General features: G+C 42.2%; 1 protein-coding gene across 1 annotated transcript in view; it reads right to left on the bottom strand.

The window, feature by feature from the left end:
- Positions 1–25,016, bottom strand: part of CACNA2D3 (calcium voltage-gated channel auxiliary subunit alpha2delta 3) — a gene marked incomplete at its 3' end in the record, with an annotated part of 652,765 nt that overhangs the window by 128,813 nt on the left and 498,936 nt on the right. The window contains exon 12 of the mRNA XM_007447233.1: positions 9,682–9,760. Coding sequence (XP_007447295.1) covers positions 9,682–9,760 — 79 coding nt within the window. The remainder of the gene's footprint in view (positions 1–9,681; positions 9,761–25,016) is intronic.

Below are 25,016 nucleotides of genomic sequence, written 5' to 3'. Positions count from 1 at the left end.
GGAAAGAGTTTAGACTTTATCCTACAGGCAAGTAGTCATGGAAGCATTTTAAGCAGGGGGACACTGGATGGACACAGATTCATGTTTCCTCCCCACGCCTCTAAATAAGGACCTTTATAACTAAGTTGATGCCACCTCCTACTTGCCAACAAATGAGAGAGGATATGTGTGCCTCTGAAGCCAGATCCATCACAGCACTTGCTGTAGTGTTCATAGAACCTCTTAGTGTTTAATACAGGGCTCAGGGTAAAGAAACTCGAGCCCTTTTGTTGTCCAGAAAGGACCAGGACCCTCCCAGGGCATTTCCAAACAAAAGCCAGCTGGTTTTAATTTGTGTACCAACCCCAAACCAGGTTGGCACCATGTGGCTTCTGGCTTCCTGGTGACAGCTCTGCACAGTGCTAATTAACACGCACTGTCACTCCTGTCCACTCCACCCTCCTGGCCAGGGCCAGAACCTCGTCCATCCCAGTAGAAACTGAGCCTAAAAGACCTGTGAGACCCTGCTCTAGCTCAGGGCTCTGGAGCAGGGCCCATGTGTACCTTGGCACTCCCTCAGAGGTCAGGCACTACCGTTAGGGATGCCCATCTGGGTCACTGCTCACGCAAGGCTTCCAGGTGGCCCCTCTTAGAGGCATAGTGGGAAAGAGAAGTTTTAAAGAAGATTGCTGGATGACAGCAAGCATCATAGTTATAATCCCTCCACAAACCATGACTACAATCAGTGTTTGAATAAGAAAGAAAACATTTCAGCTCTTCTCTAGTAGGTAAACCTTTGGCTCTGCATGAAGGGTCTTAGAGAGACAAACATGACACAGAGGACAAACCAAGAGAGGTGCTGCCATGTTGTTAAGAGGAGGAGAGAACTCCATGGTCCTGGACCATGAGGATACCTGGGTGAGCAATTCACAGTATAGCACTATTCCTATTGTGGCTTCCTGTACCAAATGTGCAGTAAACACAGCCTCTCTTGGGAGGAGTTTTTCTTGGTTGTCTGTGTTTTCATTCTAATCCTCAAAGCCAACAGTAAAAAATCCCTGATTTGGGTTTTCCAAAATAGGGCCAAGAGAAGGGAGGGAATAAATAGAAGGAGGGGGATGGGAGAGACAGATTCTCAGCATTGAGGGAGAGTGGCAAGGAAAAACAATCACACATTTGGAAGGGGATGGAGCTGAGGGATCATCCTCATTTGGCCTTGCTATCATAATCAAAGTTATGAAAAGTTACAAAAAGCTGGCTACAGACCCATAGCCAACAGTATACCTGACACCTCCATAAGGATGACTAACAGGGTTCTCAGACTGAACCTGTCCAAAGCCAACTCCTGATTTCCCTGGCCAGACCTATTCCTCCGGCATTGGGTCTTTCCCATCTCAGCAAATGACGCCACTGCCCAACTGGGCCAAACACTTAAGAATTATCCTTGATAGCCATCATTTCCTCACCCCACCCCATAGCTAATCCGCCAGCATGTTCTTCTGGCCCTATCTCTAAAATATGTCTCAAGTCCAATCCTGCATTTCCACTGCTCCCACCCTACTCCAGACTCCACTGTCTCTCCCCCAGGGTACAGCAACAACCACCCCCGCCCCACAAATCCCCCTCCTTGTTATCTAGACTTCTGACAGCAGTCAAAGGAAAGTATAAAGCAGATCATCTAAAGTATAAAGCAGACCATCATCTCCCTGCCTAAAATCCTAAAACAGCTTCTATTTAGTTAGAATAAAATCCAAATTTCTTACCTGACCTCTAAGACTCTCCCTCACTAGGCTCCCGCCTACCTGGATGAACTCATCCCCTTCCATCCTCCCGCCAAGTTCATCCACCTGACCCTCCCCAGGCGCTTGCACCTACTGTACCCTCTGCCTGGCACACCATTTATCCAGTTTTCTACGGATGGCTCCTTTGGATCATTCAGGGGTTAGCTGCCTGAACTCATTTCCTCTTGCTTCACCTTGCTTTCACTTTCTTCTGAAGATTCATCAATGCTGAATTCTGATTTACTTGTTTACTTTGTTCTCTGCCAATGGAATATTGGCTCCATGAAATGTCACAAAAAGCTGGTGCCTGTCTTGTCCAGAGTGATATTCCCAGAACCAGCACATGGCTTTGTGAGAGCCATTACTGAAGCAAGGACATTCACCAAAGTCTTACTGTGATTCACACTGTCGCTCTACACTTGGGTAACACAACAGCTCAACATGTGTGTGTGCTCGTTGTATAGGGAGGAAACAGAAACAACAGAGTTTAGTAATTTGTCCTGGATCAATTTGAATACAGATTCATTTGATTCCAAAACCTTTGCTCTTAACCACTGAAGACACTGCCTCTTCCTGTAATGCGAAAGGACAGCATGGCAGCTGCTCAGAGCATGGACAGCATGGTCCTCCTCTGTAAGGACACCCCTAATGGGCTGTTTGAATCTCTGTGGCTGGGAAAGTTTGAGACTAGGGTGGGGAAATATGTGGTTGCCCTATGAGGTTCCTGGCAAATGCACAGTAGTTAGCACCAAAGGTCTACTCAAAATCCATACCACAGTTCTAACTTATATTTCAATATATAGACCAGAAATGCAGATGTATAAAAAGTAAGAAAAGCTAGAATTACAAAGACAGTATTAATAATGTACACTGCAAAGCTTAATGCAAATCATTCAAATCAGATCATCTAACCCCAACCCATTAAACCGTAAAACTTATCTGAAAGAGACTCTTTTTGTTTTTAAATGTTATTCATATAAGTTTTAGTTAACAAATGTACCTTTTGATGGATAACAGGAAGTCGCTGAGGGCTGGACTCTTTGCCTGTAACCATAGATGCTTCCCTCCTTCTCCCTCTGCATCCTTTGAACTGGCCACTTTCCCCCGCCTTCCCTCACCTCTTTTTCTTTCTTTTAAATTCTAGCTCTTGAATGTTTATTCTCTTCTTTAATGTGCCTTTTTGGACTTCATATATCATGTAAGAAAACAGAATCAGCAATCTTTGGGTAATTATCAAGGAGTAATTAATGCTGAAATTAGCCACCTATTATAAATGATCTGCTCATTTTTCACCATAACATCAATTTATTTACCTATTCCCTTACAGAGCCTCCTGTGAACTCTGAGTTACAACTACTCAGTGTGATAAACCACATGCAGCCTGGTGCTTTGTATTTCTGATATTTTACTACCCTTACTTAGAGATTTCTTAAGAGTCCCTTGTCTAAGAGGTGCCTCTGCATGAGATGCTCCATCAGTACATCACTCAACACTCCACTTTGCAATGACACCAGATCTGAGGGACCCCGGAGTCTGCTCCTCAGTGGGAGACCATGGCTGTCTACCTCACCAGTAAGGTCTGGGTAAAGTACTCGTTCTACTTTTGGTGTGATGGGCACTGCTCCCTTGAGTCCTTTCAAAGACTCTTTTCCCGTCTGACATAAGGCAGGCTGAAAACAAGAAAGCCAGTGATCAGGTCCCAGTCTTCTCAAGGCAACAAGGTAGGCAGTGATGTTTCTGGTGTGACCTGGTGTGCATCCCCTTATGGAACAACAGTGTTCTTGGAAGGCCCTCACAATATTCTGTCCCATCTTCGTCCTCCCCATCAACATCACACACTACTGAAAATCACTTTTTTTCTATGGAAAAATGGACCATTGATAAACAACTTTCTACCTCCACATCTCTTTGGACCATTACAAAGAACGAGTAAGAGGTCTATTGGGCCCTGAGAGTTGAAGGGCACATGTCCGATGAGTTGGAAAGAGAAGACCAAGGAGAGAATAACCACTAGCGCAGGGAGCCCAGGGGCCTCAGTGGGCATGTGCCACCTGGAGAAGGGGGCTCGCAAATGTGAAGCTATCAAAATCAGCCAGAACCTCTGACTTAGGAGCAAGTCTTTTTGTGTGTGAATAATATTACATTTTTCTTTTTTTTAAACATCTTTATTAGAGTATAATTGCTTTACAATGGTGTGTTAGTCTCTGCTTCATAACAAAATAAATCAGCCACACACATACATACATCCCCATACTCCTCCCTCCCACATCTCCTTCCCACCCTCCCCATCCCACCCCTCCAGGCGGTCACAAAGCACCAAGCTGATCTCCCTGAGCCACGTGGCTGCTTCCCACCAGCCATCTACCCTACACCCAGTAGTATATATAGGTCCATGTCACCCTCTCACTTTGTCCCAGCCCACCCTTCCCCCTCCCCGTGTCCTCAAGTCTATAATATTATATTTTTAATTTCAAATTTCATGCTAGAAAAAATAATTTAAAGTGCGGGTCCCCAATCCCTGGGGACTGCGGCTACCAGTCCTTGGCCTGTTAGGAACCAGGCCGAACAGCAGGAGGTGAGCAGCAGACAAGCTAGTGAAGTTTCATCTGCCGCTCCTTATCGCTCCCCATTGCTCTCTTCACCGCCTGAAACATCCCCCCATCGCTCGTGTTACCACCTGAACCAACCTCCCCCACCCAGTCCGTGGAAAAATTGTCTTCCATGAAACTGGTCCCTGGTGCCAAAAAGCTTGGGGACCTCTAATTTAAAGGATCACACTGTGGAGCTAGGAATGCTGGCTTGCCGGCAGCTCTATCGCTGTGCCCCATTCCACCCTGCCTCGTCTCCTCGGAGAGCCTTAATATCCCCATTTGTAAAATGTCAGAAACTGGACCACATGCCTACACAAGCTGAAGCAGGACAATTTGTGGAACACATAGCCTGGGTATAAATCCCAGCTCCAGTCTTTATTAGCTATAGACCATTAAAGTCCTTTCTCAACATCTAGATTCCTTTTCCTAGATTCTCTCAAATTATGGGAAATATTCCTCTATGAACCATGACTTTCTTCTCCCCAAAGAGAAGCAACCTCACACCCTGGTGAAGAGTTAGGCTCAGACTTTGGATCAACTGGGCCTGAATCCTGGCTCTGCCACCTGCTAGCTGGTAACCTGGGGTGAGCTGCTAGTCTCTCTGAGTCTCAGTTTCCTTCCCATGCACTTCATACAGCTTTAATGAGGGTCAAAAGAGATAATACATAAAAGTACTTTGCACTTTACCTGGCACTTAGTAAGAAGTTTGTCATCCTTAGTTGCTATTAACAACAGTAGCACCATCTTCATCTTCACAACTATTACCCTTTCCACTCAAATTCTCAAGTTCTATGGAATCTACACAAAGAATGCATACAACTTAAGTCTCCATTAATGGATAAATGGATTAAAAAGTTACAGTGTATACACACACACACACACACACACACACAGAAATATTATTCAGCATGAGAAACAAGGAAATCCTGCCATTTGCAAAAACATGTAAGGACCTTGAGTACATCTTGCTAAATAAGATAAGTCAGACAGAGAAAGACAAATACTGTATGATATCACTGGTATGTGGAATCTAGAAAAGTGAAAACCATAGCAACAGAGTCTAAAGGGGCTTACCAGGGGCTGGGGGTTGGGGAATTGGAGAGTTATTGGTCGAAGAGTACAAAAAAAGAATTATACAAAGGTTTCTGAATAACTGTCATTTTTTGCCTTCTTCCACCTTTTCTGAAACAGCAAAAGATTTTAATTGCCAGTTCTTCCCTACTCCAAACAACCATTCTGGCTTCATAAATTTGACACTTGGAAAGGTATAGTGAGGTTAAGAGATTTCTAGTGGGAAAAGGCTATGGGTCTGAACTTCCAAGGAGGGCTCAGGCCGCCAGTTCTCTTTCAAACAAGGAGAGAAGGACCATTAGCCTACCAAAGAAGGACAGGCTGAGCAGATAACCGAGAAAGACTCACGTGGCGCTTCCATTCGATCCAATGATGACAGATAAGTTGAGAACCAAACACAGAGACCCTTCTTCATTTGCACAGCTGGAAAACACTCCATTCACCATGATTTTTGAAGAAGAATCAGGCAGTGCTTATTTAAAATCTTGGCTCACTGAACATTACAGAAGGTCATCAAGGCTTTACGGAGTATCTGGGCTAGTTGGCCCCTCTTTTCAGTCTTCCCAGTTCACTTGTTTAACCAATAGTGTGAATGCAGAATTTTAAGTTCCATAAGCCATTCTACAGTGGCAATAATTGTTTTAATGTATTTAAAATGGTTTGCTGCTTTGCCTCATTAGGGCTGGTTGCCTCAAGATAGGACCTAGTTATGCATAAAATGAGACAAACCAATGAGCTCCAGGCCTCTCTGGATTTTGCTAGTGGATTGCAGGAGGCAGAGAACTCCTGTGAGGCCTATGAATATGCCCAGACATCCATTTCCAGGGGGCAGTGTCAGAGGTCCACTGACTGAGAACTGTCTCCATGGCTACCATACTTCCAAACAAGAAGTTTCGCACGGATAGCAGGTCCTTGACCACTGACCCAGGGACAATGAGCTGGTCCTGACAACTCCTGCTCCTCCCTAGGGTCACTCTGGTCAGTCAGCCAACAGGCCTCTCCCTGGGCTTCCCTGGGTCTGCTCTGGTCCCCGAATGCTAATGCTTCATTTCACTGAAGAACTTGGCTGAGTCAGGGCAAAAATATGTAAGGAGGGGGGTGGGCCCTCCCTGGACCTCATGTCACTTGAGATGAAAAATGTTATGCTGCCTCCATACTATAACAATCTGAGAGTATAAACAATGATTTAATTAATGACCATAGAAGAATACTTGCTCACCGACGTTACACTGGTCTAAACCCCATAACTGACGCAACATGAAGCCGATGTTTATATGGGCACAGATGACTGGAACCTGACATTTTGATGGCAACTGCTACTTTGAAGAGTGGCAAACAATGACATTTTATTCCCAAGGCCCTTTAGAAGAGAAGCAGAGGAGGAAGGTGAAACTATTGTGAGGGACTGACTCTGGCAGGGAAGGAAACAACTGGATTTGGACAGGAAGAGAAGGAGAATCACTGCGGAATCCAGCGGCCGGGCCAGCTAAGCAGCTACTATTACCTCCTTGGATTTTCCAAGTTGCTGCGCTCAGAACTTATAAATCTAAAGGGCTATATTCTATGGCCAGGCCCCGAAATACTCTGAGTTGACTAAATTGTCTTCAAAAGGATTCTTCAAAGATTCTTATAAACAATGACTAAAACTAAATTATGGTGTAATATTAGTTGATTAAGACAAGACTTCAATTTGAGTAATTTTCATCAGCTGGACACAGACAGTGGTTAAAAACAATAACCCATGACTAAATGCATACTCGCTGATGGGAAGAATTGCAGTCTGATGTGGCAGGAGTAACATGAAAACTTTTAAAAATTAAAAAATGGAAAAGGAACTCTTTCTTTCAAGATCAGAGAATCAAGGAAAAAATTGAGAAAGTGTAGCTCACTCAAATGTCAGTGAAGTTCCAAAAATTCTCTCAATGGTCTGTTTTCTCAGAGGCAACCTAGGATCCATTCAGCCTCCATCTCCTCATGCCTACTTTCCTTCTGTATTTCCTCTTCAAATGAAGCCAAATGCATTACTCTGAGACAATCAGAATTACTGATACCTTTGAGTGAGGTGAGCCAGCCAATAAACTAAAATAATTGCAGAACATGTTATTTTAGAGCTTCAAGGAAATGTTCAAACCTTTCATGCAGTTCTCCATTTTTAGATGAGGAAATTGAGACTTGCTTCAAAGATTTCTCCAAGTAGAAGCAGATAATAAAACACAATGCCAAGCAAAGGGAAAGTGAGGCAGAGGTTTACCTGCTTGGCTAGGCACCTTTTCCCTGAGGACCTCCCGTGACCATCCACCTGCAGAGCACATATATTTTTCTTTGTGGGCTTACCTCTGCCTACATGCAATTTGGCAGTGGAAGACCTGTCCCAACCTGGGTGTCAGAATCATTTTTTGGACAAGATATAAACTCTCCTTTCTCCACAATAGGTGTTGTGTGGATAGATGAGTATGCACAGCGTGAGGTAGCCATTTTTGACATGCACATGCCCTAGCAGAGAAGGTCTGTCTCCAGAGAAGAAGAATGCCACGGAATGTAGAAAGAAACCAAGAAGGAAAAGAAAAACAAAAACACAGCCTCTGGTCCCTCATGAGACATAAGCTTCCCTTCCCACTCTGGGTTCTGACTCACTCTCCTCTCTCTCCAAAACACTCTTCTTTTTAATTTCAGGGAGCAACTTTGGTTGCTTGCAACTACAATAACTGTCTTAAGTCACCAAAACTAAAGCTGAGACCTGCCAACCCTTCCCTGAGTCCTCTTTCCTCCACTAACATACATATATTGGAACTTTTATAAAGGACAGCATAACAGGCAATGTAGAAATAGACCACCTACATCCACCAATACCAATTTACTGTGCAACAGGACATACCTTCCATTATTACTATTTATAGTCAATTTGCTCATTTTTCAAACCTTAAAGAAGCAGCCACTCTACATAGAGCAGGAGGTTGGGCTGAGTGCTCAAGAGGAAATCAGAGTGACAGGCTACTCTCAGGGACTGTATAGCCTCAGAGCAGAGATAAGACATAACCACAGATCAATATAACACTAGGAAATCATATGGGGCATTTCTGTGCCAGGCACTGAGCTGCCAGCTTTACCTGCACGGCCTCATTCATGCTCACAGCATCTGTCTGGGGCAGGTATCATCACTATCTCTGTTCTGTAGGTGATATAACTCAGACCCAGGTAGGTATGGTAACATCCACCACCGTGACTGGTGTTTGGTAGAGGCTGGATTTGAACTCAAGGAGTTTGGGTTAAGACTCAAGGAATCTAGAATATACCACCTATTTGCCTCCTTTGCTTTGCCTTCTTGATTGTGTGAAGACTGAAAAGAAGCCCTTCATAAGACTGGAGGCCCTGTTCCTTCCCTCCCTGTGCCTTCCCTAAAGCATTGTTTCCAACACACATCAGGGATGTAGAAAATTAACCTGTGAATGTAGAAAAGCCAACAATTATTGAGCACTTACTAGGTCTCAGCACTGAACTAGGCACCTAATCTGTACCATTTCATTTTTTAACCCTATATTCAATAAAAATCAAAAAGAAAAGCTATTATCACCCTCTCCACTTTGAAGATTAGAACACTGAAGCAGGTTAAAGTTATCTAAGTTAATTAGTTATGTAGGTTAAGTTATGCTATGGGAACATATCAAACTGGAAATCTCACTGGCTTAACACAGAGGTTTATCACACAGACTATATATAGCCATCATGGGCTGGCAGATGGCAGAAGAAAGGGTGAGCGGAAAGGCATCTGCTCCATGCAGCCACTCAGGAACCCAGGCTATTTCATCTATTCCATCATGTAGCTTCAGAGTTTACAGGAGCAGAAAAGAATATAGATACCACCAAACCAGCTCTTAAATGCTTTAGCCCATAAATGACCCAGGTTGGTTTTGCTTAAAGCCTACTGGCCAGAACCAGTGCAAGGGGGCTGGGAATGGTGAGTGAGCACATGGATATTTGGTGCATGGTAAATGGCTCTGCCATAGTAATTCTTCCAAGGTCACTCAGCTACTAAGCAATAGAGCGGAGAGGCTTAACCACTCCACTTGACTATGTCCTCAATGTTTATAAACACATTTTGGAAGAAGCTGTTACAAGTCAGTCATAATCATTTAGAAACATCCAGACCTTATCTTAGAATTCATAGCCTTCTGATAGAACGCTCCACTTTCTCGTGACTGTCTCTGTTTCTACACATCCACGGAGAAGTTATTCAGAACTGAACCCATCGGGGGACCTACCTTTATTGGCACAGGCCATCCACTTGAGATTGTCTGCAAAAGCAGCCTCTCTTCCAATGAGGTACGTGAAGATGCGAACCTGAGAGGAAGAGGAACACACGGATCAGTGGTTTTCACTTTTCACCCTCCTGCCCAGACTACAAGCATGGCTCACTCACATGTGGTTTACCTCCTTAATGCTCCACGATTCCCATCTTTAGAAACATATTTAAGACATCTGAAGTAAAGTCAGCTAGAAATATACTCAAAACTGGGGCCTTTGATCTTTTAACCCATATGGCACTGGTGGTGGTTGTTTATCGGTGTGCAACTTGCGACAGAGGAGAATAACTTGAAACGGGAGACTGGCAGCATCGTGGGCCTGGGTTTGCTACACATATATGGACAAAGATCGTCCAGGTTTGGACCAAATTGGCAACCATTTTCCTCATCCGCACAGGAAGTACAGAGTGTGCTCTTATTGGGAATAAAAACACCACCGAAAGAACTTCAGCATGTCCCCCACCCACCCAATGGTAAGAACAGGCTGCAGACACTCTCTTACTGTCTGTGGTGGTAATTAATTGGGATGAGAGGCACAGCCTATAGCCAGGAGACCAAAGGGAACCCTCTCTAGCCTTCCTAAACTTTGGCTCCTAAAGAGCAGAGAACACATATAAAACCTTGGATCTCTCACTTTCTATTGCCTTCTCAAATCTCTATTATGAGGCCAGAATTCTTTGAAATAAAGTACAACCCACCTCCCAGAGTTGTACTTGAGGGTTAGATGGAAGAAAAACAAGAAATTAAAAGGGTTAAAATCCTTTGGTTCATATTTTAAATGGCATGTGGGTCAATACCACACAGTCCAAACAAAATTCTTTTGGCAGGTGAAATCAGTCCTTCGGCCACCAATTTATGACTGAGTTAAATGCAGACATGGTATTAGATGAATTACATTCAACATGTGGTCCCAAAGTCTTTCCAGCTGATGTCTCCTCCACTCAGCCAGACTGGGTCAAGCACCCCTACAGTTCCTTCAGAGCCATTAATGCGACTGTTGTTAACTAGTATCTTGTGTGGTTATACCTGTGAGGTTGATCTCCAACTAGACCATCCACCTGACAAGGGAAAGGATGGCTGTGCTTTGATGGGGCACAGTGCTTGGAATATTTCAACTCAATAAATGAATGGATAAAAATGTAAATGCACATAGCTGACTGAAAATTAAGATTTTTGCTTTAGTTATGAGTAACCTCTTAACTGAGACATATAACTGGAAGACTAGTTCTTACGTGATAGTTTATTTCCAACTTAAAGAGATGTTTAAATATACATTATCATTGTGTAGACTTAGTCTGTCCTCATTTGTGTTCAGTAAGGCAGTTATTTCATCCATCAACAGCTCCTGCAAGGGGGCTTCCGGGGCAGATGAGCAGACACTGAGGCCTTTGCTTTGCCTCTCTCATTCCCCCAGCTCTTTTCCACACTATTCCCGCTGGAATCACATTGGGAGGAGGGATTTTTTTTTTTTTTTTTTAATTGGGAGATTCTGACTCTCTTGGGGAAAAAAAAATAGAAGATGCAACCTCATAGGCCCAAAGTGGTCACCACTGACCTTCCTACACAGAGCTGTCCCCTGTTCACTTTTCCTGCCTGGCCACTGTTGGCTTTTAGCTCAAAATGTCTGACTAATAAAAACCTGAACAAAGCAAGTTCTTAACGAAGCAGAAAGCATAAAAAATAGCTCTTAGGAAGTGAAGCTGTGAGTCTATCTTTGCAGGCAAAGAGGAAAAGACCTGACGCAAAGCAGCCTATTTGTTCTGAGCAAAGGCACCTGCAGGTGCCAAACCTCCTCTGCCATCCAGGTGAAGAACCTGAGGACAAACTGAGTTCTCTCTTGGAGGCATAGTTAAAACCCCAGAACAGTGCTGTGAATCATTCACGAAAACTTAACACAGTTTCTGACTTTAAAAGATGGCAACCCATTTGGAAAACCAGTAGGATTGCACCAAACTTCAGACTAGACATGATTACAGAGGAATAATGTGCTAACAATAACCACAATCATGAAAACCAGCACCACGACCCCCTCCACCAGCACCGCTGCCCCTACTGCCAACACTACTGTGGCTTCTCCAGTCAGCGCCATCCCCTGGGTCAGGTATGTGCAAAGACATTTATAGCACTATACTCATTTTGTTGGTTTGTATTTTATTTTATTGCTTATGAAAGAAAATCAGAATCATGTTAAATATTTCCATTTATGTGCAGCCCTTGGCTCCCAGTGAATTGGCCCCCTTATTTGAGTAGAAATGGCGTGGAAATGACTCTCTGCGTATAAAATAAACATAATCAAACAATACTGGGTTCATGCCCTGGATTTCTCACAATAATGCCTTTCAACTGGCAACAAAATGAAGGGACTTTACTCCAAAATAAATATTCTGGAGATCCATTTAACAACAGGATTTTATATTTGTAATTTTTTCAGACTCAGTAATTCTAGCTCTAGGCATTTATCTATAGCCAGGATAACAAATAAAATGTCTATGGGGGCCAAGCAGGTCTAACAGAGATGACACGAAGTCACAGATGTATGGAGAATTGTAGCGTGCATATCTTCTTAAAGCCCTATAATTCAGTTTTAGACATTTTCACAAATACACAAATATGTAAAAAACAAGGACCTTCACCTTTATTCTTTGTAATGGTCAAAACCTGTTAAATTCCAAGTTTCTCTTGATAGCTGATTGGCTAAAAAACTCATGGGACATTCATGTAGTGGAATACCATGCAGCTATGTACTCATGAGAAAGACATCCATTATAACTTGGCAAGGGGGAAAGCAAGTTGTGGGATATTGTGTAGCATAGAATCCTATTTTTTTCTAAAAGGGGACTTACACTTCTATATCCTTTGAATGTTTTTACAAATGAACAAATATTGCTTTAATAATTAAAGATCATTTTAAATGAAAAGAAAGTGATGACACTGCTACTTCCTGAACCATTCTCCACGGACATAGGAAAAGTAAATGTATCAGTGAAAATCAAATAGGAGAAGAGATGACCTGTGGAAATTAAGTTCTGGCCTTGCATCTTGGAGGGTGGGCTGCCTTACTCCACTGCTCAATGAAATGAGTACAAAACTTCTATGAGTAATAGAGTCAAACTGCTCCTCATTTCCATCTCTAACAGATTCTGTAACCTTTTGGATTTTATGTCCAATAATTGGAGATTTCTTCCCTAAGAAGCTCCATCAAACAAACTTTGACAAGTCTGCCTAGAGCCCAACTACTTTTACTATATGGCAAGCCTCCTTAGCAGAGACAGATGGGGATGGTTCTGAAAGCCAGGTTCATAGCACAGATGATCATGGGAAGGGGCCATGGCACAGTTCAGACCAGGGCAGTCATCAGGACACACCAAAACTCTCCAGAAAGCCAGGCTTTTGTGCTCATCATCCACAGGTATGAATGCATCACTTTCATTACTAGAGCACAAAGGGAGGAGGCAGGGGGAAGTCTACATCAACCTATTAGTTCATTTTGATCTCCCATTTGAGTTTGGATGGTCTTTAAATATTCTAAAAACCCAATTAAGCTTAATAAAACGTTAGAATGTGGACATTTCAAAGTTCAAAGCCACTTAATTTAACTTAGTATAAAACTTCCCAGATGACACAAAGAACTCAGTCCAGTTTTTCCAAAACACAGATTATGCTTCTTACTCATTTAGATACAATTCCCTCCAGAAACTTAGAGGAGTACTATTCCTCTCCACCTTTAGTGCACATAGGGTAGTTTGAGTTTGCAAAAATAATCAATCAAATTCTCCCCTTTCTACAGCCATTAAACAGGGGAAGGAGAGCGGCTGCCAGCAGAACTATAATGGGGCAACTGTACAGCCAGGAAACAGGCTACTGCTACCTTCACAACTCCCTTCAGTGCTGAAGGAGAAATAACCAACGCCCATGCTTTTGAGACAGTCCAAGGGTAGAATTCATCGTCTGTCACAAGTAACTTCTGAGCACCAAGAATGTGCCAGGGACCATTCTTGGTGTTGGGAATGTGACGGGTAAAGAGAACAAACTCTCTGTCCTCAGGGAGCCTACATTTTCATGAGAGTAAAATAGATGATAAATGGCAGATTCATAAAATGATTATGTATTTGTTGGATTAAAAACTTATAAAGAAAATAAAGCAGGGTTATGCAATGGAGAATGATGGGGGCTGCTATTTTAGAAAGGGAAGAAGAGAAGGCCTCCCCAATAAGGTGCTGCTTGAGCAAGGATCTGGATAAAACATGGGTGGAGCTGGGGAGCACGACATATGGCTACTGGGGAAGAATGTTCCGGGTGAAGGGAGCAGAAGGTACAAAGCCTTGAGATAGGGATACTCAAGGGATATTGACAAGACCAGTATGGATGACGTGGAGTCAGGTAGGAGAGATTGTACAGGATGAACTTGGACAGACAACAGGTGCCTAATCATGTGGGCCTTGCAGCCTCTGTTAGAGCCTGGGCTTTTTCTGTAGCAAGAACAGAAGCCATAGGAGGAACTGAGTAGGAGCCTGATGTGGACTGACACAATCCCGTGAAAGGATCATTCTGTCTGCAGTGTGGAGAACAGGCCTTAGAGAGTTGTGCTCATTCTGGCTGCCCATTCAGCTTTCCTGTGATGTTCTTACAGTTTTGAATGCCCGGGGCCCAACCAAGACAATCAAACCAGAACCTCTGATTTGGGCAGGGCCCAACTTTTATTCTCCCCATGGAGAGTCCAATTTGCATCCAAGTTTGAGGACCACAGCCATAGGGAGATAAGAATAGAAGCACAGACACAGACACCAAGTAGGAGGCCACTGAAACACTGCAGGTGAGAGATGACAGTGGCGCTGGCCAGGTGGGTGAGAGGTCTCAGACTTCACTGGGCATCGGAATAACCAGTCCCCAGCACCCATCCCCCAGAGATTCAGATTAAGTAGGCCCAGGGATCCACATTCTTTAGAAGCACCCATGGTGGGTCTGAAACAGGTGGTTGGAGTCCAACACTTTAAAAACATATCACCAAAAAGATAAGGCCTGAACAAAAAGAAGTGGCATTGGGAATTCAGAAATATTTGAAGCCATTTTCAATAAAGTGATTCTATAGATTGCAAAGGATTGAGGCTAAACTTCAAGGAGCTTACAATCCATTGGGTGGTTAAAAAAAGAAACAGAGGAGTTGGATCAAGAGAACATTTTTAAGGAAGCCTGTGTCAATCCAACAAGGCAGGAATATAAGACACCAGTTAGACTGGGCAAGCAGGATCAGCCAACTGCACTTTCTTCTTTCTCTGAGAAAGGGCAGATCTGTACCCAGGTGTCTGTAGCTGCTGAGCTGGGTGTTCACACCCAAAGCATTGCTTCTTGAAATTACAATAGCCCCACTATTGGGTCCCGATACAGAGGAAAGGGCTGGGGACAGGGCACTGAGGAGCCTCCAAATATACAGTCTTTACTTTTGTTTTTAAAAACGAAGGCAATCTTTTTACTTTACTTTAAAATAACATTTAACTATAAATGCAGTATCTCTACCTTTAAAAACATGCAATTTATGGATTATGAGTATAAATAAAATTTGCTAAAAGAATCATCCAGTTACATATGGTTGCCCACACCCATGTGTTCCATGTTTCAATTCAGCTAAGTAGCAGCCTATGCAAACAAGCATGTAGACTCACCTTCACATCTTCTCACCTACTTTTGTCCCTTTTGACTCACTGTCCAACTCAATTATTCCCTAAAATATACCCAGGATTTCTCAAAAATGGTACACACCTTCAGCTTTAGAAAGAAGTCTTCTGATGTCTTTGTGTTTTAAAGTCAATTGTTACTATGTTCTTAACCTGTATCTTCACAAAAAATATTCCTAACCAACTTCTATTGTTAATTGCTCATTTCTATGATTTCCGATGCAGGGAAGAATTTCTGAATAAAATCTTTAATCTCTAAAAAGAAAATGAGAGCTGGAACTTGATTAACCACAAAAGTGCTTCATAAATCACTGCCAATATTTGTCTTCAAGAAAATTCTGCAAGAGCAGAGGTGGGCTCAGAGAAGGTGGATGCCAGTGAAAACAGTTTTATTGAGCAGGCTGCTTTAATCTAGAAGCCATCATGCTCATAATAAAAGAAGAAACAACTTTATCCAGAAGGACAAAAGAGGCAAATAAGGTAACAGTGCCCTGAGCAACAATAAAGTGGGATAAATTGAATTAAATTACAAAAGTAATAAAATTTCAACAAATGAATATCAGACCATTATGAAAAATGGACTGTCATTTTGGGGATGCTCTAAGAGTCTGTATAATCTCCTTCCTCTCAAGCACAGTGCCTGATATCTCATGTGTGGTACTGAAAATATCCTAATTCAGAAAAAATTGCCATTTGTAATCTTCTGGCCAGGGATGGAAGATCGGTTTTATGGCCATGTATTTTTCCAAGTGAAGAAGATGGCTGTCTCTGGGTCACCCAGAGACTGTTAACTTAGGTTAGCATTGTGGAATAGAGATTACACACCACTTCAAGGAGCACTAAGAAGTCAAGCTATAAGTATCCTCAAAGGTGGGTGATACAATTCATTAGACTATCCAGCTCCGTTAACTTCATTCAGGGGGTATTTTTGATGCTCTGATATCTGGGGACTTACTGTCCTGGAGAAACTGCCCATCCCAATTGGTTAGCCAATTTTGGAGATAGTAAACAATTTGCCTTCAAGTGCACCTTTGATATGTAAACCAACCAATCCAGACCCCATGCCCCCAACTATCTCCTTTTATCAGGTGTGCACACCCAGGGCCATTATCCACCTGCCCTAATCACTCCAGGGCCAGATAGGTACCAGACAGCTAGGGACAGTCCCTACATCCCTGAGCCCACTGAAATTATTCAATTCTAAGCCTGCTTATCCTGCTTTGCCTGTTTCTTCCCACAAGAACCACAATAAAGGCTTCAACCCATCAGTCCCCTCCCCACTGTCACTCATCTTGTATTGGTGCTTCCCCATGTGGCCCTGCATAGTGTGACATGCCTCTTGCTTCCAGGGGTCTATGAGTATAATAAACTTCTTCCTTCATGACAGTCGTTTCCATGTTTATGTGCCTTTTACCATATTTGATTAAAACGAACACTGAATACCCTTAAAACAGTTGGGAATCAGGAGAATTGGGTTCCAGGTGAGTCCAAATCCATACTTACTGTCTTGGCAATCTTGACTAAGTTAGTGAAACCCTCTGAACTGTGCTTTCTCCACCTACACATGGATCATTCATTCATCCATTTACTGTGATCAACGGTAAATGAGATAGTAAATGAAAAGACAGGTTGGAAGCAATGAGTTCCAGTCAGCTAGGGTTGCATTCCACTTGTGTTTCAGACAGTTTGTTGCAGTAAAACCAAACAAGGTGAGCCCAGGAAAGCCAAATCTCCTATTCATGGATGCCTCCCTAACTGTACCCAGAGGTTTGACTGAAGAGGAAACTGACTTTTGTGAGTAAAGAAGAGGATTTTTCTAAGAGAAGGGTTTTGAGAAGCTAAGGATAATGAGATTGAGAGTTCCTAACACGATCAGAATAACATCAGACGGATAACATGAAACCTTCTATTAACCTTTGCAAAGTCATGAGATCCACCATGAATTTGACAAGGGCTATGGACTTTCTCCCCACAAAAAAAGGCTGAAGGATGTACATTCACAATTTCAGATAAGATTCATGAGGTTTGAGGTATCTCCTCCACCAAAGTCCATACTGGGATTCTCTAAGAACCCTCTGGATTCCAGGTTAAAAACTGCTGTCTTATATAATTCTTGTATTCTGCACTATAAATTTCTCAAAAACAGATTGTGTTCTTTGGACAAACAAGATGGGCACTTTCATCTTAAGTGCTTGCCAAATTGAGAGAGAAGTTCATTCACTCATTTGCGTGCTTATTCTTTGATGATTCAGTGAGTACTAGATATTGGATATCCATGGTCAGATCCAGAAAAGTCACATGGGGAATAAGTCCTCAACATGGAGGAATAAGATGTCAAGAGCCCTGAGACAGAATGGGCATCACTGTAAACCCTGGGTTTGTATGATGACATCAAGTCACGGAACCTCTGAAGGAGCACATTTAAAGGAGCAGGGATGGAACTGACAGACAGACTTGATTCTTGTCTCATTCATTTTTGGGTTTTTTTTTGGCGATACGCTGGCCTCTCACTGTTGTGGCCTCCCCCGTTGTGGAGCAAGGGCTCCGGATGCGCAGGCTCAGCGGCCATGGCTCATGGGCCCCGCCGCTCCGTGGCATGTGGGACCTTCCCGGACCGGGGCACGAACCCGCATCCCCTGCATCGGCAGGCGGACTCTCAACTACTGCGCCACCAGGGAAGCCCTCTCTCATTCATTTTTGAATCCATAGGATCCAGCACAATGCCTGGCAAAGAGCCAGCACTCAAACACTTGTTGATTGGCAATGCCATAAAAGTCCCCTTCTACTGATAGGAAGACTCTTGAAAAAAAAACTCACCTCCCATGGGTGAGGTGAGGTCAGCTGGGAGGTCCCTCTCTGCCTCTCTTGCCCTCTTAGACCTGGAGAGATCAGTTATTTGTTAACAAGTATGCCCCATCATCCAAGAAGGCTTACAGATTCAATACAATAAACAAAAAGAAACTCATGTATGTAAAGCTGTTAAGTTAAGCAAAACAGATCAGAACATCCAATTATGGAAGGAGAAGCTAATTTTTCCACAAATTGGGATGGCAGTATTTTTGCTCATGAAACATCATGGGATCATGTGACTCCCTGGGTTAGAGCCCTCTGATGTCTTCCCATTGCACTTAGGATATATTGCAAACTCCTTATCACAGCTAGATGCCCTGGAGGATGTGGAAATATGACCAAACCGTTCTAGTTTTAGAGTCTTTGCCTCCACCTTTCCCACTGCCTGGAATACTCTTTTCCTCCCACTTTGCATGGCTGATTCCCTCCGACCCCAGTTGCCCTCCTAGGGATCACTCCATTTGTCTCCTCCATGGTGCTTGGTACATTTTGCAGTTATCTTTACGATTTGTTTGTTTATTGATTTACGTCTATTTCTCCCTCCAAACAGAAATATAGATGCTGTGAGGGCAGAATGAGGCAACGGTGTCCAACTGAGCATCCAGCATATGGTAGATTCTCAATCTATATTAGTCACCCATTTTCTCTTCATTTCTCTTCACAAATTTTGGAAGTCAAAAGAAGTCAGCATGGGATATACTAGAATTTATCAGAGTTAGAGCCCTTTCCTTCATTACTAACTCCATTTTAAATACTTTCCTATTTTTCCAGACTTGTCTGCTATCAATCAGCTGAAGGTTTTACTTTCCCTCTGCTCAGGTCCCTTGGTTTCTTTTTACACTGAAGCTCAGTGATAAAACAGGAAGAAATGGAGAAATGAAAAAGCTCTGGTTTTTGTTATTACAGTCTCAGCTTTAGGGGCCATAAAAATGGTGTCTTATTTAAGGCCGTCCATGGGTGGATGACGAGGTTTTTAATATGTTTCTTCCCAGGTTCTTCCCCTTGATTCTAGATGAAAACCATGCAAAGATTGAAGCCAACTGTATTTTAAATTACTGCCTGCTTCAGAGATCACCTAGCAGGGAAAAGACTACATCTTAAAATAGTGATGTGACCCTTCCTATTCCAAGCAACTTTCAGTGGAATTCTCTCCTTTTCCCCCATAGTTTGTGACAGTTTGGACAGATGGCATCATTTCATGGAAAACAGAGATGACTGGGTGGGCAGGTTAGCAGAATGCAGTGGATACAAGACAGGGTTAAGAATTAGGAATTGGGCACACCTAGTCTTAGAATCTGGGTCTTCTCTGAAGGAGCTGAAGACTGTCTAAGCCTCCTTTCCTTACTTGTAAGATACTATGGTTAACATAATAGGACACACATGGCAGGATTGCTGTTAAATGAAACAAGTAAAATGGTAGGGGTTGGGGTGCAAAAGAGTGTGTGTGGTGGGGGATTCTTTCTAAGAGGAGACCTCCAATGGTCCTTCTTTCCTGGACCCTAAAGAGAATATTGACTGGGGAAAAGCCTAGGAGTGCAAAGATTGAAGACTTGACTTGGGCCTGCCTCTCTGGACCTTACAGAAAAGCTCCTTTTTCCTTAATGTTCCTCCCCACAAGTTTGTCTCTCTTTGCCTTCCTCTACCTCTGGACTGGGGAGACTCTGAGGGCCCAGATCAGGGTACAAGACCAAGGCCCACTTGGCCTTAGGCACAAGTGTGGTCCTTGTGTGTTCTCACTGGGATTTGTAGCCAAAGCCCACAGAAGCAGCAGCATGATTTGGATAGAGTACCCCCTCCACGAACCATCCTGGTGACTCAGTACAGCGGCAAGTTATAGGTCAAGGATGTAGGAGTTTGGAATTCTGCCCAAATCATTCTCAAACCCATTAAAATCAACAGCTGTTGTGAATTCTAATCTAGCACTGTTGCTTTCTCCCAAGGTTCGTGTCACTTCTATTTCCCCAACCAATCCATCCTCTCACTAAAAATTAGTACAAAATAGCAGCTTCTGCTGTCATCTCACCTACTGCCTTCTGGGGCTTCCTCTCAGTAAAAAAAGTCAAGGGCTTGTCAGAAAACTGCAAGGATATTGTTGAGGACAGTGTTCATTCCATTTTACCTGTGATTCTCCAAGACGTAGACAGGTAGGGACATGGCTCCTGGGGAGAGCTAGGGGGCGTGTGTGTGTGTGTGTGTGTGTGTGTGTGTGTGTGTGTGTGTGTGTGTGTGTGTGTGTGTGTGTGTGTGTGTGTGTGTGTATCAGAATCACGTCTGGGGTTTTGCCCATCTATACATGTTCATTATCCATACACCAACCTCTGCCCCCTCCAGGGATTCTGGTGCACCCCAAATCTAGAACTTCCATTGTGAGAGCAAGCCCCCAAGTTCTTTGAAGATCCTACTCTAGAGAGCCACTAAATTGACATAAATGAGTAGGGGCCTCAGGTTGACGGGACAGGAAAGTAAATGAAAGTTCCATAGGGACTGGGGAGCCATTGTCTTCTTTTTTGAGAAACTTCAGGGGAAAATTTATTGTCTTCAATCAGTAAAAGTTGTATTTTATCCTAAGCAACTGTTATGTTTTATTCTTACAGACTGTGAGTCTTACAGCTGTCCTGGGTTCCTGCTCTGCACGGGCTGCCTCAAGCAGAGGGCTACAACCCCTCTGAGATAAGTTGTTTTTGGCTCTACTTTTATACTCCTGACTTTGGTGTCCCTTTCTCTTTCCTACTGACCTCTAATTTGTATTACCTTTTCTGTTTTCTGTTTCCTATCTACCCACCCTCCTATCTACTCTTCCATCCATCAGGTATTAATGGGGTACCCATCATAGTACTAAACCCTCTGCTCAATGCTGGAGACACTGTGGGGAGGGAAAAACCATATGGTCTCCACCCTCGCTGAAGTTGTAAGTTTTGAAAATACATATTATAGAAAGAGGAAGGCAAAGAGATATAAAGAAAAATAGAGAGAGAGGAGATGGGCCTGCTGTTCTGTTACTCACTACTGCCGACTTCTCAAAAGTTGCTGGTTGAAGACCCTCCTCAATTTTTTACACTATCTCTATCCTAACTTTGTGAGCAACACTGAGGACACAGGTTTGTTTTTCTCTCTGGTTAGGGGGACCATGGTAGAGCCCTAAAAAGTATCATCTTCTTTCAGAACTGCATCACTTCTGCACTTATCCCCCTAAACAGCTTAGTTTCCTGAATAGGATACAGGCCATCTTGAGCCCTGTAGCCCAAATACCAGTAGATAAGGAGGAACTTGTGGGGTTTCTTCAGTCTTTTACCTGTAGTTTATTACTTTATGCATTGTACAAAGAAATTTACATTTATTATTTACATTGATAAACTAAGCATTTTCTAAAATTTTAATTGTTTTTCCCCCTGCTTCATTGAGATATAATTGATGTATAACATTGTATAAGTTTAAGGTCTATAATATGATGATTTGATAAGTGGATATACTGCAAAATGATGGACATAAGGTTAGTTAACACATTCATCACCTCACACAATTACTACTTTTTTTTTCTAGTAAGAACATTTATGATTTACTCTCTGCAACTTTCAAGTATATGATACAGTATTGTTAACTATAGTCACCATGCTGTATATTAGATCCCCAGAACTTATTTATATTGTAAGCGGAAGTTTGCAGCCTTTGACCAGCATCTTCCCTGTTCCCCTCACTCCTCTATTCACAGCCCCTGGCAACACCATTCTACTCTCTGTTTATATCAGTTTTGTTATTTGTTTTTGTTTTTTTTTAGATTCCACATATAAGTGAGATCACATAGTATTGATATTTGCCTTTCTCTGTCCAACTTATTTCACTTATCATAATACCCTCAAGGTCCATCCATGTTGTCCCAAATGGCAGGATTTCCTTCTTTCATGACTGCATTTTTTATATATATCACATTTATCCATTCATCTATAGATGGACACTTATGTTGTTACTATGTCTTGGCTATTGTGAATGATGCTGCATTGAACATGGCGGTGCAGATATCTCTTCGAGATAGTGATTTCATTTCCTTCAGAAAAATTCCTTCCTACAGAAGTGGGTACATATTGCCAGATTGCTGGATCACATGGTAGTGTACTTTTAATTTTTTAAGGAATCTCCATACTGTTTTCCATTGTGGCTGCACTAATTTACATTCCTGCCAATAGTGCACAAGGGTTCCTCTTATCCATACCCTTGCCAACACTTGTTATCTCTTGTCTTTTTGATAATAACCATTCTAACAGATGTCTTACCATAAAACTTTCTACCCCTGAAAGTCTCTCCCTCTTAATGTTATCTAAAATAAGTCCCCCTTTTATTCTGTCTCAGCTCCTATCGGTTTTCTGCATAGCACTCGGTACAATTACATTTATTTGTCTGTCACTTAGCTATGTTCTGTTCCCTGCACACACACACACACACACACACACACACACACATACACAAACACATATACACACATACACGCAAAGAGAGAGAGAAGAGTATATGCTTCATGATGGAAATACAGTATGTTTTGTTCACCATTGTTGAACTCTTAATCCAGCACCTGACCGATAGCAGATACCCCCAAATATTTGTCAGATAAATGAAGTAATGTGGTTATTGCAGGCAATTAAAAGGTATAAACACAGGTTAAATGGGGATAATCGATCATGACATATGGAGTAGGAATGTGCCAAGAGAAATAGAGGGATTAAATGAGTACTGACGCATAAAAACTGAGGATGCTGAGCACTGGCCCTTTGCCAGATACCATACATGGTAGGATTGAAATGGAAGGGCACTATCATTATTCTCATTTAGCAGATGAGCAAACTGAGACCTAGAAAGGGTAGGAAACTGTCCCAGGTCACAGAGCAGATAAGTGACAGCTACTGGACCCTTTTAAGGCACGTGGGACTCCAAAGCTCATTTTCTTAATTGCAACACTGTGATATGAGAACACAGTAATAGAGCAACGGACATGAACTGCCAGGTCACAGGAGAAGAAACACTCATGGCAACAAAACAAACGAAAAAACAAAGTACTTAAACCCACTTTTAAGCATAAATACAAATATAAATTAAAAATAAGAGTTTTGAGGTGTTATTCTGGTTTGTTTTTTGCTATTAAATTGAAAACGATTTGTTAATGACAATAAAAATATTAGGAAAGAGTCTTTCTACTGATGGGAATATAAATTGTAGCTTTCTGAAAATAACTTGGCCATATGTTTCAAAAATGTAAAATGCATATACCCTTTGACATGGCAATTCCATTTCTCAGAAATCACTTCTAGGAATTTCTTTTTTTTACCACCAAGTTCAAATTTTTTATTTTGCTAAAATGTACAAATAGAATTAATGTAACAGTCTACATTCTATGGCTTTTAAACACTTAGCCAATGATGATTTCCATAAGATGATGTTGTCTTTCCTATTTTAGAAAAAGTTCAGAGGCCTTATATTTTGTGAAAGCCTGATTTGCCTTCCTTTCTACCCACCAAATTAATTTGTCTTTTCAGGAGTCTTGCTGGATATTTTCTTTCTTTGTCTCTCCATGTTGCCCAAGGACACCATCAGAGTGAAGCAAAGACTTAACATAAAGGATGTATGTTGCAGCACTGTTCATATTAGAGAAAAGTTACAATCTAAATATGCCCACAGAAGGAGATTATAATACATTCGTTCAATGGCCTTTAATGAAGCCATTACAAATAATGGTAAAGTTGATGGCTTAGTGAGTTGGAAAGACATCACTAACCGAACAAAATAGGTTCCAAAATGCCATGGACAGTCTTATCTAATCTATAAACAATTAAAAATACACATATATAGAAAAAATAATGGGAAGATATATGTGAAAAGTATCTAATACCATAATCTCTGGCAGTGCTTTTTTACAAATTTTTTACTGTGAACATGTAATACTTTTGTTATAAGGAAAATACTTTTCAGAAAAAGACAGTCAGAAATTTCCATTCATTTCCATTCAGTGGATATTTATCAAGCATCTACTATGTGTCAGGCTTTGTGCAAGGCACTAGGGTTTCAATGTTGCCACAAGACCTGACTCCATACAGATGACACTCAAGTAGGAAAATGCACAGCTTAGGGCTTATGTGTTAGAGATGATATGCTATTAAATAGGTCTCATAAGTATGTTCCACTGAAAATTGGAAGGAGCACCATTCCACAGGTCATCAGAAATGGTCTGGGCCAATAGCTACACGAAGGATCACCCAGAGCTGTTGAGAAAAGGCAAGCCCTGATTCATCTGTATATTTGCAGTTCAAAGCTTATTTCCATGAAACATCATTTCATGTTATGTTTCTCCCTTTTGGAAACTGTAAGTGCTTGAGACACTCCAGCAGAGCCTCCCAGAGATCATGCCCTCTGAAGGCGCACCCTCTACATTTCTTGAATCTAAAAAGAAATGATACAAATGAACTTATTTACAAAATAGAAGCAGACTCACAGACTTAGAAAATGAACTTATTGTTACCGGGGGAAAGGGTGGGGGAAAGGGATAGTTAGGGAGTTTGGGATTGACATGTACACTCTGCTATATTTAAAATGGATAACCAACAAGGACCTACTGTACAGCACAGGGAGCTCTGCTCAATACTGTGTAACAACCTAAATGGGAAAATGTATTGTATAACTGAATCACTTCACTGTACACCTGAAACTGTCACAACATTGTTAATCAACTCTACTCCAACATAAAATAAAAAGTTAAAAAAAAAATCTAGTCTGCCAAGAGGTGTAGGG

The sequence above is a fragment of the Lipotes vexillifer genome, unplaced genomic scaffold (genome assembly GCF_000442215.2).
Source record: "Lipotes vexillifer unplaced genomic scaffold, Lipotes_vexillifer_v1.1 scaffold818, whole genome shotgun sequence".
NCBI lineage: Eukaryota > Metazoa > Chordata > Mammalia > Artiodactyla > Lipotidae > Lipotes > Lipotes vexillifer.
This window is presented reverse-complemented; position numbering and strand designations above follow the sequence as displayed.